General features: G+C 48.2%; 1 protein-coding gene across 1 annotated transcript; it reads left to right on the forward strand.

Annotated features, from left to right (window-relative positions):
* The first annotated feature begins 409 nt into the window (after window positions 1–409).
* LOC122375197 (transmembrane protease serine 9-like) lies at window positions 410–16,779 on the forward strand. Its single transcript, XM_043354448.1, has 9 exons — window positions 410–588; window positions 5,244–5,382; window positions 7,401–7,519; window positions 7,919–8,626; window positions 13,298–13,401; window positions 13,659–13,814; window positions 15,213–15,519; window positions 15,882–16,005; window positions 16,238–16,779. Exons 1-9 carry the CDS (start codon window positions 538–540, stop codon window positions 16,291–16,293), a joined length of 1,764 nt encoding a protein of 587 aa, XP_043210383.1. The 5' UTR covers window positions 410–537; the 3' UTR covers window positions 16,294–16,779.
* Window positions 16,780–16,951: the final 172 nt, after the last annotated feature.

Here is a 16,951-nt window from a genome sequence, read left to right on the forward strand (position 1 = left end):
TCTGTTCTCAACGTATGATTAACTATTGCACTGCGGTGCTTAGACAGCATTCTCGCCTGAAACGTTGCAGCAACGAGTGTTGAAACCGTCAGTGCATCATGAGCGATCCATTTCCATGGAGAGATCAATGCTAATCGACTGCGCTCCGTCTCGAAAACAGGTCCAAACGCATGCATATGCTCGGCCAGGTATCCGCCGCGGCGGCCCCGTTTCCAGAAGTGCAATGACACCCGCGTCCGGCCTCCAGCAGACCTCGCAATCCTCCTGGCCGCAGAGTCTGGGCGGACCGGCCCCTGGGCGCCGGATGCCGCATACATTGACCGGTGCGTCGGCCGGGGGCCGGCTCCGGCGGCGGTCGCGGTCGGCGGTCCCCGACCTCTGGGGGGCCGGCCGGCCGGCCGACGGTCGCCGGAATTGGCCGAGCGCGTCAGCCGGGGAGCCCGGCTCGGGGAGATCAGGTCGCCGCCGGCCGCCTCCCGCACTGCCAGTCGGTTAGCAGGCGCTGAGCCGTCCACAGCCGCGGACAGCTGGGCAACAATGACGTCATCGACTCTGCCCGCGGCGCTGGCGCTGCTGCTGCTGGCACAGGTGAGGTCACGGTGTTGGGCTGGGTGAGGTCACGGTGTTGGTTTGGTTGAGGTTCTGGTGCTGATCTGGATGAGGTCCCACTTCTGCTCGGGGTAAGGTCACGGTGCTGATCTGGGTGAGGTCACGGTGCTGATGTGGGTGAGGTCCTGGTGCTGATCTGGGTGAGGCGAGGTCACGGTGCTGCTCGGGGTGAGATCCTAATGCATCCACGTGAGGTCTATGTGAGGTCCTTTTGGAAGGTTATGTGGGTTCCCCTTGCAAGGCTAGGTCTGATTTTTTTTTTTTGCAGACCAAGGTGAGGTCCTCCTGCGAACCTAGGCGTGGTCCCCTTGCGAGCGTGGTCCCCTTGTAATCCTAGGTGGGGTCCTCTTGCAAGCCTAGGTGAGGTCCTCTTGCAAACCTAGGGTCCTCTTGCAAGCCTAGGTAATGTCCCTCGCAAGTCTAGGCTAGGTTAGAAGCTCTACGTCAATGTGAGGTCCTACTGTTCACTTATTATGCCAGGCTATGATGTTAATCCAGGCCATTTTACACAGCTGTGAGCTGACACATTTTATATTTCACTTATTATTCATGAGGTGCTGGTAAAACCGCATCTGAGATTTTACCACATCCAATGAGGCTTTTCTGTCGTCTGAGTTGAAAAGGTGCCGATAGCTGAGACAATGGTGCTGATGAAGTTGATGAAGTCGTGACGATGGTCCATCTGAAGTATTATTGACAGCGTTGAACCTAAAATGCCAGTTTTTGATGCTGCTATTGCCAATATTCAGCCCAGGGCACTAAAGACTCATTCAGCCATTCGCCTTTATATAGCTGGTCGAGTTCAACAGCCAACGGTCTCAAGATTCTCTCAAAGTGAATTGCTGGCGGTTTTATGAATTAAACTAGGAGATTAGTTCCTCACTATCCCAGTATTAGCGCCTTTTCCCCTAACTGCACAATCTAAATCGTATCTGAAGTAGGTATAGCTTGCATACGTCAACCTAATTAGTCAGCTTCCGACCCCAAGATCAATCTCCTGGTATGTGTGCGAGCATTTTTATTGGAGCACTATGCGGTTTATCATAATCTGACCGCTACTATTTTACAGGGAAAAACCATTGGCCTTGTTATAAATGCTAGGTTATATAATGGTAGCGTCGGAGACGTCGACCTTTTATATTTTTGGTAATTGTAAATGTGTTCTGACTTCCTAATATTTTCTTCTCATTTATCATTTCATATTGGCCCTGGTGGCGCAGTCGGTTAGGGCGTCGACCCGCGGTGCGGGCGGTGCCGGGTTTCGGGTTCGATTCCCGGCTCCGCCCGTTCCGCGGGCGTCGTCCCCGGCTGCGTCACCAGGTGTGGGGTAGGCTCTCACTTCAGCCGTAGCTTGGGGGTGGGGAATAGGACGGAGGGAGGAGCAGGTGTACTTACAAGTATAGTACAAATGTACGTACAAGTACTTACAAATGTAAATTATGTGTTCTACTAATCTACATGAGATCACAGCTGCTGCCTTCCTATAATTGGGACATGAGCCCGTTGGAGAGAGGTCCGACTAAAAAAAATATCATTTCCATACACACAAATCACTCATATTGGTGTTTTCGCCAAGATCCATTTGTATCATGCCTTCGTATGTTATTTTTAAAGGTAGTGTGCCAGCTTTCCTGGACCGTATGGAGTTAATGGCCCAGATAAGGAGAACCGGATTTTTAGAACTTATCCATACCTTCAAAACTCATGGAAACGTCTTAAATTCTTCAAATTTTGAGTACCCTAGTGCGAAATTCGCCCCGACGGGTTGTCGGTCGTACCCCAACCACATTTCACACCACTATGAACAATAAATGCACACACTGAAATCGCTATTACCTATATGCTCATCCAATCAAGTTTCGATAAACCCGTTCATCATCATCTCCTGCGGTTTCGAACACGCCTGTTAGGTGGTGCGGTAGACCGCGCCCAAAGCCAGGGCCTCGGTAACGTGAGGTAGCCGAGTCGGGGCAGCGTGCGCTGACCCAAGCCGGGGCCGCGCGTCCTCCCGGTGTCATGTGATAGCCCGGGGCTGCCCGCGGGGATGCGGTAGACCGCGCCCAAAGCTGCGGCCCCGGCTTGGGTCAGCGCACGCTGCCCCGACTCGGCTACCTCACGTTACCGGGGCCCTGGCTTTGGGCGCGGCTTCTGCTCATACTTTGTGGTGCGGTGGTGGTGCGTCGGGCCGCGCGCTCTGACTTCGGCCAAGAAAAATGCGTCAGCTGATCATTGTCATTTCTGCCACTTGCGTGTGGTGAAATGGGGTCATAACTTAAGAGACGGCTTTTTCATATCAATTATTTTACATAAAATCATATTTCAAACCATAAATAATGTTTGACAGCCAAATAAAAGAAACAATACCAATACAGGCTTAGGTACAGTTTAAGGCTCGACATTGTGTTGTCTACGATTAGACAGCTGATAACTCATTCCCGTACGTCGTAACTCTATAATGACCTTTGCTTATTGTCACATGTGCCCCGCATTCGCGATTGTTGCCGACGCCTGTTTGCAGGTCAGCCCACTACAGTTGTTATACATATCGAAAAACCGATAAACTTTTAGGCGAAAAAGGCACTATTCCAGGCCCATTTTTGATTTTTTTTGCGATATTAGGTAAAAACAGAAGCTTCTTATCCTAGGAAAAATAAAATGGGAAATCTTTCAAAGGTGGCACACTACCTTTAACTGAGATGAACAGGATAAACATTTTGTTCCGTTCAAAACTGACGCGAAAGTTATTCTTTTCTATAGAACTCAGTTGCTTTGTAAGCTGGTCCTTGAAATCGTCATTTTTCAGAAGTGACCTATGAAAAATTGCAATTATGTGCACGGAGATCATCTGCCATTCGCTACCTTATTTTTCTGTCTTCTTCCCGTAAGGCTCATTTTATTACCGTTATCTTTAGTTTTAGGTCTTTTGATATTTATTAGAAGCATCCCCGCCTGATCATTAGGCTGCTTAACGATGTTTATCAACTGTTCAGAGGCACATTTTGGGGAACACATCACCGAGAAAAATCACATATTTTGCGGAGCAAGCCTGTTCTGCCGTCATGACTTTTACATTGAATCTACCGATGTCATCCTGAACTGATGGGTAGAATCACTCTACCGTCAAGTCGGGCTATATTTACACCCACGTTTTATCGCTTCCAAGAAATGATGGTTTCACCGGCGGGTGCACACGGCTCTTTGCATTAGCGATATTTGCTGTTTTCACCATTGGCTTAGGCGGCACTCATCCTGCTGGAGCGACGTGTCGGTTTTCAGATTAACTCTGCACGGAAACACGCCAACCGGCAGCGGCAGCAAACCTGCCTGTCTCGGGCTAATCGGCCGTTTTTGTGGATGAACAATGCCCAGTGCCGGTGGGATGACGACTAGGGGCACTGAGCCTGGTCAGGTGGCCTGACGGGTGGCATTCGTGTAGTGCGGTGGAGCTTGTGTGCGACAAGAAATTTCCGGCTGTATACGTGTTGATAACCTGCCGTCAACTCTGCAATTAAGGATGCATAAAAACATACATGCATTCTTAGATGCTGAATTAAATCCAGAACATGAAGGAGCCCGAGGAGGTCACAGGGGACTGTTCGTCAAGGCAGCAGCTGTGATCTCATGTTCTTGTCGGCCTGATGCACGCCAGGCATGTGCTTCCTCCAAGTGTACTTCCGACTATACTGGACGCCTTGGTCATGTCACATGTGCGCTATTGTAGTCAGGTATTCGGCTGTGCCAGCAAAACGAGCTTAAAGCGACTGCAGAAAGTGCAAAACTTTGCTGCCAGAGTGATATCTGGCAGACGGAAGTATGATCATGTGTCCGACGTGATTAGGAATTTGGAGTGGCTCCCGCGTCAGTGCGTTGATTGACATGAACGACGTATGTCTGCTACACGGGGTGATTAGCAGGGGTGAGCCTGAGGTACTGCGACAGGACATATCGTACAATAGAGATGTTTCCGAGCGCCAGACTAGGCAGTCCGGTCATTTACATGTACCGCGTGTTCGAACCAGCCTTGGCCAAAGAACTTTTAAGCAGCGAGCGTGTAAACTGTACAACGAACATGTTATAGGAACGGAGCTTCAGGTCATGTCTGGTCCGCGCTTTAAGAAAGGTATTAAAAGTCACCTAGTCAGCTAGATGGATAGGCGACCATACAAACATTTTAGCTGTGCTTTTAGTTTTAGCGTGCTTTTATACTTTTGCAGGTTTAACTGTTTATGTGTCTTTTTAACGCGCTTACTGTTTTGACGAGGGCTCGGAATAGCCACCTTGAGTGGAAGAGTGCCGATGATGTAAAATACAAATACAAATACAAATACAGATTAGTACAACACATAATTTACATTCGTAAGTACTTGTAAGTAGGTTCATTTTTGCCAGTTTTGATCTGTCAGTGTATGTTTTATGCTGGACTGTTATCTTGTAACCAATCAGTTAACCACCTACAATGCCTATCTTTCTCTCTCTCTCTCTCTCTCTCTCTCTCTCTCTCTCTCTATCTCTCTCTCTCTCTCTCTCTCTCTCTCTCTCTCTCTCTCTCTCTCTCTCTCTCTCTCTCTCTCTCTCTCTCTCTCTCTCTCTCTCTCTCTCTCTCTCCCTCTCACCGCCCTTCCTATCTGTTCCAGGCACAAGGCCAGCTGTCGGCTCAGGGCCGGCTGCTCGGTCTGCGCGCTGCACCCGGGGTCCGTGGAGGGGTCAGAGACTGGGTCACCTACTTCATGCTGCCGCAGCTGCCGCTTCAGCAAGTCAGCCAGGATACCACCGGTGAGACTCAGTGGTGTCTGCAACGGAATGATACCTACACCAGTAGGCTTGGGACTGCATGATAGCGCGCACAGCAGTAGTATCATCGTATAGACTCCAACAGCACACAACAACACCATTGGATGGAGACTGCAGCAGTAACAGAGATAAAATAAGGATATAAAAACGTTTTGCAATGGAGACTGCAATAATGAGGCAGTAGCACAATCAACACCGGATAAAGACCTCAACCGGGAACATAGCAGCACTGCCAATGCAGCAGAACACTGGAGTGGTAATGCTGGAATGGAGACTTCAACAATACACACAAGAGTATCACAAAAATATGGGGTGCAACAAATAACAATACGCACAAGAGTATAAAAAGATATACAGACGTCAACATTACACATTGCAGCAGAACCGACAAATGGAGGCTGCAATAGTACCTACCTACGTACTACAGTAGCACTACGACATGCATGGAGACTGCAATGGTAGGGGAGAGTGGGGCACATTCGTGCAAAAAATGGATAAACCCATATATCTGTTCTTTGGTTAGTGCAATGGCAAAATTGTTGATTGTAGTATGGAAAGGAACTATTGCAGATAGTTTTCCTCTTAAAAGTTATCCTATAAAATTATTGCTTCCATTAGAAAAAATGACTTTTATTAACTCTGAACATTTGCACGAAACTGCCCCACCTATGGGGCACATTCGTTCAAGAGATGGGGCACTTCCGTTCACCCGGCAAAATTCGAGAAATTACCGGGCATTACCAGAAATTTACCAAAGGAAATTGGCAGGGGATCATTTCACTTGATTCCTTTCGACAAGAATGCATTGCACAACAAAAGTAGAAAGAATGGGCTGGCCAACAAGAATGTGCCAACTGCCGGCCTCCGTGACCTCGCCAAGTTCGCGTGAATTGCTCGTCACGACGTCGCAAGCAGTCGAGACTGAGTCAGGCGAGCGTCATTAGAGAAACCTACTACAGATAAAGTCATAAATCGCAAAAACTAAAAAAAAATATGCACGAATGTGCCCCCAGGCAGTGCGTACACGAACCTGTCCCACAACGTTATTAGTAATATATTTCAAAATTTCTTTTTGAAAAATGACACTTTTTTAACAAACAAGTTTGCAGCAGTTCCGTGAATAGAGTGGGCTTCTTCACCCCCAATTTTGAAAAGCTGAACCACATTTCCGAGTCAGGATCACGAAAATGGATGATATTAGAAAAGTTTGGAAAGCTCACGAATATTACAAATTTGCGTTTTTATCAAGCATGACAGCAGGTACAGTGTTGTCTTCTACGGTGAACGAAGGGCGGCAATGATAGACATATTTCCATAATTTACCTTGAGCTCGTGCAGTCACTCGTGTTCCCATAAACTGCTGAAAACGAATGTGCCCCATGCACGAATGTGCCCCACTCTCCCCTACACACACCGATAGCACCACGGTATGGAGACTGCAACAGTACACACTACAGTAACATCAGGAAATGGAGACTGCAACAGTACACACTAAAGTAGCACCACGGTATAGACTGCAACAGTACACACTACAGTAGCACCACGATATGGAGACTGCAACAGCACACACTACAGTAGCACCACGGTATGGAGACTGCAACAGCACACACTACAGTAACACCAAAATATGGAGACTGCAATAGTGCACACAACAGTAACACCAAAATATGGAGACTGCAATAGTGCACACTACAGTAGCACCACGGTATGGAGACTGCAACAGTATACACTACAGTAGCATCAAAATACGGAGACTGCAATAGTGCACACTACAGTAGCACTAAAGAGAAGAAGACTGCAACAGCAGCCAGAACAATAACAGTCGGAAGTGAGAATCCGCAGAAAATTCGGGACAGAAATACACAAGAGTGATTCTACTGGCTGTGATGATCAGTTATTCTGGGGCGGGGTAGGTATGTAGGTACCCAAGCCAACCGTTGTTATGACTAACAAGATGACTGACAGTGACCACTGACCAGTGATGCCCCCTTCTACTGCAGTGTCTGGACCAGGCCGGTACGAGCTCAGAGACGGTGTCACTGCCACCCTGGAGTCGCCCAACTACCCCGAACAGTACCCGCCCAACACCTGGGTCACCTGGCTTTTTAAAATGAGCAATGTAAGTACCCACGTGGTGTCTTCGGTCGTAATTGCATTTTTGTTTGTTATTTTCAATTAGTTTTCAATACAATATAAAGAAACATTCTGCTTTGCTTCTCATTGCAAGTGACTGTCATTCGGCTTACAGTGTTTCAGTGTGGATCACAAAACCACTTTTTGGATTACCGCTATCTTTGTAGATTATCGCTTTCTTATGTTCAGCACGTCCACAGGATCCTATAACGCTTGTTTATCTCGGCATCTGTTCTTTCTCTTCCTCTTTATAATTCTGTCTCTCCTAGTCTCTTTTTCGTTGAGCTATTCTCCTCTGTTACGACTTCAGAGTCCAGAAGTCAGGTCTTTCATCTCATTCCCCCTCTCTAACCGCGCTCTAACCGTTCTCCCCTGTTTCCAACAGTCCGGAACCGGTCGGCTTCAGCTGCGCTGTGACGACTTCACCCTATCACGTAACGACTACGTAGTGCTGCGTCCCTCCGACTCCCGGCGGCTGATCGTCGACGCCGGCAGCGTGGCGCCCGACCTGGGCGTCAGCGAGTCGATCGTCCTCGAGCTGCGCAGCGCGCGCACCGGCACCGGGAGACTCCGCTGCTCCGTCACCGCCGCGCGCGACGGAGACACTGCGACCGGTGGAGAGTCGCAGCCGGCGGCGGCCAGTCCTGTGACGCCGGCAACGACTCCTTCGACGACTCAGGCACCAACGCAGTCCACAACACAGTCCACCACAACAACCACTCAGTCCACGACCCAGTCTACGACCACTCAGTCTACCACTCAGTCTACAACCACTCAGGCACCAACTCAGTCAACAACCCAAGCGTCGACTGAGCCGGAGGGGACGACTGTCAACGCCTGGTGGCTTACCACCACCACCACCACGACCACCACCACTACTACAACCGAGAAGCCAGCACCGGCGGAGGGGACGGACGCTGCCACAGCCGCCGCTGCAGCCGCCGCCGCCGCCGCCGCTGCCGCTGCCGCTGCGGGCACTACTACAGAGGCGCCGGCAGCGTCGTCCGATCTGAACTCAATCTGCGGCCGAAACAAGTACAGCACCAGGATTGTGGGAGGTGCTGAGGCCAAGAAGGGAGAGTTCCCCTGGATCGTAAGTACGCTTACATAAAGTACAGTCGCCTGGGTACAGTAGGTCTATTAAAAAAGTCCCCAGCACCAGTGGGCGCTGCCTTCGCTGAGCCGAACCCCCGTCTGCCCGTCCCATATCGCGCCGGGCTCATGTCAGGTAGGGTCAGCGGGACCGCTCGGTCCGGCCCGCGGGCGGTGGACGGGCGGCCGGTAACGCTTTCCGCCAGCCAGCTGTAGAATCCAACAAACGGGACGGCCACCGCTCAGCGCAGCGAAACCGGTGTTAAAGAATGGCAGTAGATGTTCATGGCGACAATGATTATGAGATAGTCATTGTTAGCCCTTGCCCCACAGGAATGCCTAGACTCTCACGCCCTGTTGGAGGGGAAATGGGGATTGAACATCATTCTTATAACTCAGCTTTGGGCATTTAAGTGGTATTCGAAGTAGCGTCAGAAGTAGCAAAAAGAAGAAAAAAATACTTCAGCCAATGTTAGATCGGGTCAGAGCAAAAGATCATGTCACCAGAGGTCATCGATGGTAAAATTTTGCTTGGACAGGGTGCGTTGCGCGCACCGGTGCATTGGGTTTCCAATTTCCATGGAAACATCAACAGACTCGGAAGCTCGTAACGCTAGCGTGGAGCCGAATTCATATCAACCGCCACAACAATGCATGGCAGCGCAGCGCAGCGTGCTGCAGCGCGGGGCCGTGAAACACCGCCCAGGGCTATCCATGTGTCAGGGCAATCCAACCCACGTGATGGGCTCGGCCCCAGCGGAGCATGAGGCCCAGGACTCCCGCCCAGGCCCCCTGTCTCCCCCTAATTCCTGTCATCCTTCCCACTCTGAAATCGACTGAAAGAGCCTAACTTCTTAAAAAGCTGAAACTCTGCTTGAGGCTCATGATGAATAATAGGTAATAATATAAGAATAACCAGTAACCTCATAATGTCAATCAGAAATAGGAGCCAAAAAGTTATATTTAAAATTATCGAATATTTCGCTCCTGGAGCTTCGTCAGCCAGGATGACGAAGCTCCAGGAGCGAAATATTCGATAATTTCAAATATAACTTTTTGGCTCCTATTTCTGATTTATATTATGAGGTTACTGGTTATTCTTATTATTATGAAAGAGCCTAACCTAACACAACAAGCAGCTCGTTTACCGCTATGTCTGAATAATATTGTCAGATTTGATTAAGGTCAACAGCTTAGCACGTAAATAACAGCAACTGCCACCATCGGTATTATGAGAAAACCAATTGATTTTCCACAAACACTAAAAGTTTTAAGCTAAACTTGCATGAAATTAATTTTACCAGCCTCGTGTTCCTCTTATCAAAACGCTTCGAGTGAATCAAAAGCTGATCTTTAAAGGTCATTTGAAGAATTTGGCCTATGTTCAAAGACATGACCTGACCATAAATGGTCATGATGCATAGCAGGATATTAGATCCGTATCGTGGAACTTTACAACACTTAAGATGATTTCATAACTTAAGCATGTCTATCAAAAATATTTATTACATGGCTCATGTGTAAGCTGGGTGTGTGATCATGCTTACGAGTATGTTGAATGCAACTGATAATGTTCTGTTGGCCACAATTTCTATATTTAATTTATCCTCACGGATTTCATATTTTTATTAATGACATCTTGACGATGTCGAGAAAAAAAAACGCTTAAGAGATTTAAGAGTCTGAGATACATTCAGTATAAGGAAGGGTCAAGGGTGCTGGATTCCTTCCGTCCTCGCTATCCTCAGGAAAAACCAATCCGCATCGCCCCTAGTCTTCATGCTTCCCTCTCTGGACTGGAGGTCACCCCACCAGCCAGCCTGTAGTTGATGTCGGATCCATTCCAGGACACATAATCCTCTTCGGGTGACCGTTTGGGAGACGGCTGGACCGTCCCGACAGGGCCATCGTCCCACGGGAACAGTCACGCTTTCGCAGATCACTGTCGCTGGCTCGCACGACCAAATTACTACACCAGACTCAGAGCATAGTTATGTCATAGCTCTGCACAAGGGCCTTCTCAGACCGAAAAAGATGGCTCCCAACAAAACAAACAATTTTCTCATTCAGTATTGTATCTCATCAGGCACCACATGTTTTCAGAGTGTTTATTATGCGTTCCGTCCAAAAAAGCGCAGTTCAACTTTCTCCCATTGACTTAAGCGATCTCAAAATTGACTCGACCTTTCTGTCAGCAATGTCAAACTTGCGAAGTAAACGTTTCAAATACATATACTGTTGCCCATTGAAATCGCTGAAGGTTCTAAAGCGATCGGTTAGTCGATGTATTTAGATATGATCAGCAAAGGAACTTTCCTTGAGGTAAGGTCACTTGACGTGACCTGGTGTTATGGCCTTGAGTTGAAAGACTTGGGCGGGGAAAAATGGGAGTCATTTGAAATCTTAAAATGTTAGATTTTAACAATAATTGCAAACACTATCCCGGCCAAATGGTGAGTGAGAAGGGAGCGATTCCCCAACCCCATGTTTAGTTCCTATAATTGAGCTAACTGCTAGAGCCTCGCGGAAAAAACGAGCGCTTGCGTCGTTACGTGACGCAGCGACTGTTAACCCATTTTCATAAAATATCAGTGACCTCTTAGGGCAGGTCAAGGGCCCAAGGCATTGGATCGGTTTTTGGTGAATAACTTCGCAAAAAATGGTCGCATTACCGTCATTTCGATACAATCGTGTTTTCTGTTCTCAGACGCGTCGATTTATGTGCTTTTTTCCTTAGGTGAAGCAATTTAGGATGTTTAGGTCAATGTCATGTTAGGGCAACACAGGTCGCGAAGCTGTTGAAAGGAGGACATGTTGCATAGCATTTGATTCCGCAAGTCTTGCAGAGTCCACTGAAGGCTGTCCCGACTGGCTAGCTCATTTTGATCGGGAGTTATTGACGAAGCATTCCTATTAAAGGGACCCTCCCACCTTCAAAAAAGTTTATGAATTGGCATGAAAGTGATGTCGCTCGGTTCAGAAAGAGCGAAAACGAATATCTACCAAATTTCACCGAAAAATATTCACCGGTTTTCAAGATATTAGGCTTTTACTTTTGTTTACTTTTTTGGGATCTCCACTGTTTCTAGCGACTTTATTTTAGAAGTGCGGCGTTTGCGGCAGATGTTGCGCGCAAATAGCATATACCACCGCGTGCTACAAAACGTTTTAGTCAAACATTTAAAAATCGTTAGATATCTGCGCTGACGTCACACATTCAGAGGGGTATTCCTAAGCATTAGCCCCTCTGAATCAAAATGCTGCAATTTTGAAATTCAATATTTCCGATTTAAGGCATTTCTCGATGTTGTGAGTGCCGAAACCGGTAATTGTGAGCCAGGGACCCCATTTTGGCTATCTCAACTCAAATCTAATGTTAAGGTGGGAGGGTCCCTTTAACGAGCACTCCGTCACGCAAGGTGAACAATGCAAAAGTGAAGCATTAAACCTTGCCAAGAATGTATGAAGTCACGATTTCATGTGCTTGAGGTATAGTTTTAGGTCATTTCTGACGCCAAATCAACAGTTTCCATATTTTCCCATTATGCTTTTATGACACTAAGTGCATTACGGATTTGCATCATTTTATAACCAACAACCGTGCAGTCTGCAGAGGTTAACTTAAGACGTCATAGTTAAGTGACCTGACATGAAAACGTGGTTGATTTCAAATGATCCGGCTTGAATCAAATGTCAGGCATATGAAATGTCAGCCTTCTATCATCAGTGTGCTTTGAGCTACCGCAAAAAAATACATGGTGGCGGCATCCACCCCTTCTTCTCGGCCCGCGAAGGTTAAACCTCGCTTCGAATTATTGCAGATAATGATGCGACCGAAAACAAAGCATTTATCTACGTCTAGAACGGCCGCCGACTTGTTGGACAAGATCCCCAATCTTAATTTGAAAGATGAGAATAAAATCTGATGCATATATACCCCTCGATTTGCCCTCGCGCTAAGTCAATTCTAATCATCACTGTCGCTTTATTATCCGAGATGATGTCGCCGCTAAACGGGTTGTTTTGTTTGCTTGCTTGCGCTGAATGATCATTACGGATTATTGAAGGATTATGATATAATAGGAATGGGGCAATGGAGGATATGCACTGCAGTGCAGGTGTTTGATTTAGATCACAAAGGCATCATTTCCGGCATCGTGCAGAGTCACTATCTTCCCCTCCCGCACTGCGGCATCCCTGCGCCCCACACACGGCGTCCTCACTCCACGGCCGGCCGCCGCCAACTGACCCACTGACCCACTCGCCGGGCGCCGCGACCTGACCCGTGTCACTGCCGCGGCCTGCGCAATAGAGTCGGGGCTGGAATCCGGGGGTTCGGCCGGCCGGCCGCCTCTGGAGCGGGGGACTTTTTTAGTAGACCTACTGTACGTGTTGCATTTAGCTCGCTTTGTTTGAATGTGCGTTGTTTATAGAAAAATGTGGCTTGGTATACAGATTCGATGTTGGTGCCGACGAAACTTTTCGACCAACGAGGCATCCGTACGGATATGGTTACTGTAATCTGGTATTTTCCCGACTTGTTACGCCAAAAGTCAGCAAATCCTTTTTTCGTAATTATCAGAAGAGTTTCAGCAATATTATATTTTTTTCCAGCTGCCACTTCCCTATATGCAATAAGTTTACACTACCGTCTGCCCCCCCCCCTTCCCAGGTGGGACTGGCCAGTCCGTTCAGGAGCAAGTTCAGGAAGCCTTCTTGCGGCGGCAGCATCATCAACCACAAGTTCATCCTGACTGCAGCTCACTGCACGACCAGGTAAATGTCATCTACCTTTATGCGCCTCCATAACGCATTTCACTATCGCTACAGTCGTTTATTTTAGATACATCACAGAGTGGGAATGGCAAGACGATTTATGGGATGTTTGTCGGAAGTACCTAATTTTGCTCATTTCTCCGTTCTAGGTGTGATGCGTGGAAAATTGTTTATATATCTTTCCTAACGCAATGTTATCCTAAAGTGCGTTTCATACTTGAGGAATGGGCTGACGATTTGAAAATATTCTCCGGCAGACGTGGCAAGCCGAGGCCGGCAGTGTCCACGGTGGTGCTGATCCGGAAGCACACGACCTCGACCGACCCCGAGGAGATCGAGTTCAAGGTCAAACGGATTATCGTGCACCCAGGGTACAGCAGCAGCACACTCAACAACGATATGTCATTGCTCGAGTGAGTGAAGGCGGTGGCGTAAATAGCGACTGAACGGAGCATGTCGATGTGATTTAAGTACCATAAACAGTAACAGATGAATAGTTAGATAACGCTATTCTATATTGAAACTCTGTGCCTATACAACCGTATAAAATATGTCGTTTTCTTTATGGGTGCGTTTACCCGTTATATTTGATGGGCGCTTTTATTCACCATGGATATCTGTACTCTGTGAAGACGGCACTCATTTTCCGTTGTCCGAGTCTCCATCAGCTCATGTAACGCTATCACTCCATCCACATTTCCGCTTTTCTTCTTAGACTGGATATATATCTGCAGAAGTAGGGGAGAGTGGGGCAAAGCGGCCACCCGGGGCAAAGCGGCCACCCATCGTTTTAGCCCTTCATAGCTGGCGTCAGTTCCAATTTATGGTTTCCAATTATGCTTCTCTTCACGGTCGTTCGAATGAGCCAGACCGGGGTTTCAGGCCCATCACCATTGTTCTGTGAAACACGGAAAAGCATTTCTTGCCAGGTTACCAACTATGTTTACAATTTTTAAATGTTAGGTTTTTCCATAACCGTTTGGAATTTTTATAAGCGTTCTTGTCCATGCATTACATGGTTATCGTACATGTATTCTACCAATTTTATTTTTTTTTTACCCCACTTATAGCAAAGCTGGAATGTTTTTGTCTCGGACGGTATGCGTGGGGCAAAGTGGCCGGGGCAAAGTGGCCACCCCCCAATTGGCCATAAGTTGCTTCCATCTGGATTAAAAACATTATTTATATTCAAATTTGTCGTCATGCATTCATCTTGGCGACTTTCAGTTGCATGAGTTACCAAATAATGCAATTAAATGTTTATTTTCATGAAAATCCTTTCTTTGTTTACCTACAGGTGGAAGATGATAAAGCAAACATCCATCCTCGCTTAACCTTGTCACCATCAAATACCCTAGTCGTACACGAGGCAACTATTTTGTTTCTCATATCGGGACTTGAGAAGACGCCGGTGGCCGCTTTGCCCCAAGGTATGGGGCAAAGTGGCCAATATGCATAGGTTTAAAGTTTTGTCAATATCTTTCATATGTGAACGCCTTTGGAAATAAAACGCAGTTGAAATAAAAGGCAACTTAATAGGGATCACATTGGTATAGAAAGAATTTTTCCAAGTTTAAAAATCAAGCGTTGGCATCGTGAGAAGCGTTAGGGTGGCCGCTTTGCCCCACTCTCCCCTACCTAAATATGTGCCCCTGTAGCCATAACCATCATTTCATGATCCTCACACTGAACTGGAGAAGTCCCCGCAGCTGCTGTACCACTGCCTCTAACCACCCCTCATCACCCCCAGGCTGAAGGAGTCTCTGCAGCCGCTGTACCCCTGTCTCTAACCACCCCTCCATCACCCCCAGACTGGAGGAGTCTCTGCAGCCGCTCTTTGACGCCGAGGACGGCCGGGTGCGTCCGATCTGCCTGCCGGAGACGCCGTGCTCCGGCAGCCGCACCAGTTCGGCCTGTTTCCCTGATCGGACGGCCGTGCTGGCCGGATGGGGGGTGAAGCGCGCCGGCAGCCCCGAGCGGCCGCCCGTGGTGCACTATGTGCACGTTCCAGTGGTGGATAATGATAAGTGTGTGTCCAACTATGAGTCTCTCGGTCTGACGGTGACCGATCAGATGATCTGCGCAGGACTGGAGGCTGGCGGAAAGGATACCTGTCAGGTAAGGAGAAGGATTCCTGTCAAAAGCGCAGAGGGCTTTTACGGATGAGGGAAGGGAGTGATGGGTGGGGAAGGAGGACACAGGTATAGTGAGGATGTGGAGCGATGTCTGTAAAGGGAGGAATTCAGCGGGAAAGGACGGGAAAGGGGATGAAGAATCAGCCATCTGAAAATAGGTCTTGCTGGGATTCCGCACTCGATACCAGCGAGCAATGTAAGATAAGTGCCAGGGAAGCGGAAATCTGTTCCCGTTCGATTCTGATGGCCTTCCGCGGGCTTGTCTTGTTCTATGCTCCCAGGTCAGCAGAGCCCGTTGTATCCTTGTTCTGATCGTCCGTACTGATCGTGTTGCGCTCCCCACAGGGTGACAGCGGCGGTCCGATGATGATGAAGTCCAGGGAGGAGGTGTTCACTCTGGCCGGAGTGGTCAGCTTCGGAAAGGGCTGCGCAGAGGCCGGCTATCCGGGAGTCTACGCCCGCGTCTCAGGTTAGTAGGACGCCGGCCACGAGGCCAACACAAGGTTTCATTCATTCAGTAATTATGAATCAACAATAACGATGATTGATGGTCGCTACTCTTCTAAGTCTTCACTTTCCTCCTAAGCATTGTTTGTCATATCGCCGACGTTTGCTATTCAACAGAGCTCCGCTTAAAGGTCGGTGTCAGTTGACTCTAGCGCGCCTTCCTCGTGTTGACTAGTAATGTGCTCTCCTTCCAGAGTTCCAAGACTGGATCGAAGCGAACGCCGGTAATGTCGGCAGAGCTCTGGAATAACAGAGCAGCACCCATCCAGATCCAGAGACCGTATCGCCTTGAATCTTGATAGCCGCGGCCAGGAATCGCAACTGTCTACATAGTGCAGTTTATAGACAGCTGACCTCGCCTATTTTCGGAGCGTATTGGTGTCAGTATACCATCCAGTTCGCGTGCTCAGTTTAGCGAGCATTGCAGTATGCAATGTGCTCGTTGCCATGGTGATAGGAAACAATGCACGAGCTCCTGCCCTTAGAGAACGGCCTGCGTGAGCTGTGGGACCCTGAAGGTCCACTGCTTAGCTGCCTTGCGATGTTTGCCGGTAGGGCAATGGCATTACGTAGTAGGAATTGTGGCCTTAATCCGTAAATTATAGCATTTCATGGTTCGTATTAGTGCTGCATTGGTAGGCGAACAGGATGTCCGGATCGACCGAAGCTGATCTGGACAGATCCATATTGACATACGTCAATGTCGATGTGAAATAAAATATACAAAACCGTAAAATGGATTATGACATCAACGATATGCAACCGACCTCTCACATACGAGTACATCATCAGATGTTTTTCTCAAGACCGCCATCCACCACCAAAAACATATTTTCACCCATCCGCCCCCCCCCCCCCAATGAAAGCTCCCAGACAAATCCACTGCGCTGCTCTATCCTTTGTAGAGG

The sequence above is a fragment of the Amphibalanus amphitrite genome, unplaced genomic scaffold, assembly GCF_019059575.1.
Source record: "Amphibalanus amphitrite isolate SeventyFive unplaced genomic scaffold, NRLGWU_Aamphi_draft 001794F_arrow, whole genome shotgun sequence".
In the NCBI taxonomy this organism is placed as follows: Eukaryota; Metazoa; Arthropoda; class Thecostraca; order Balanomorpha; family Balanidae; genus Amphibalanus; species Amphibalanus amphitrite.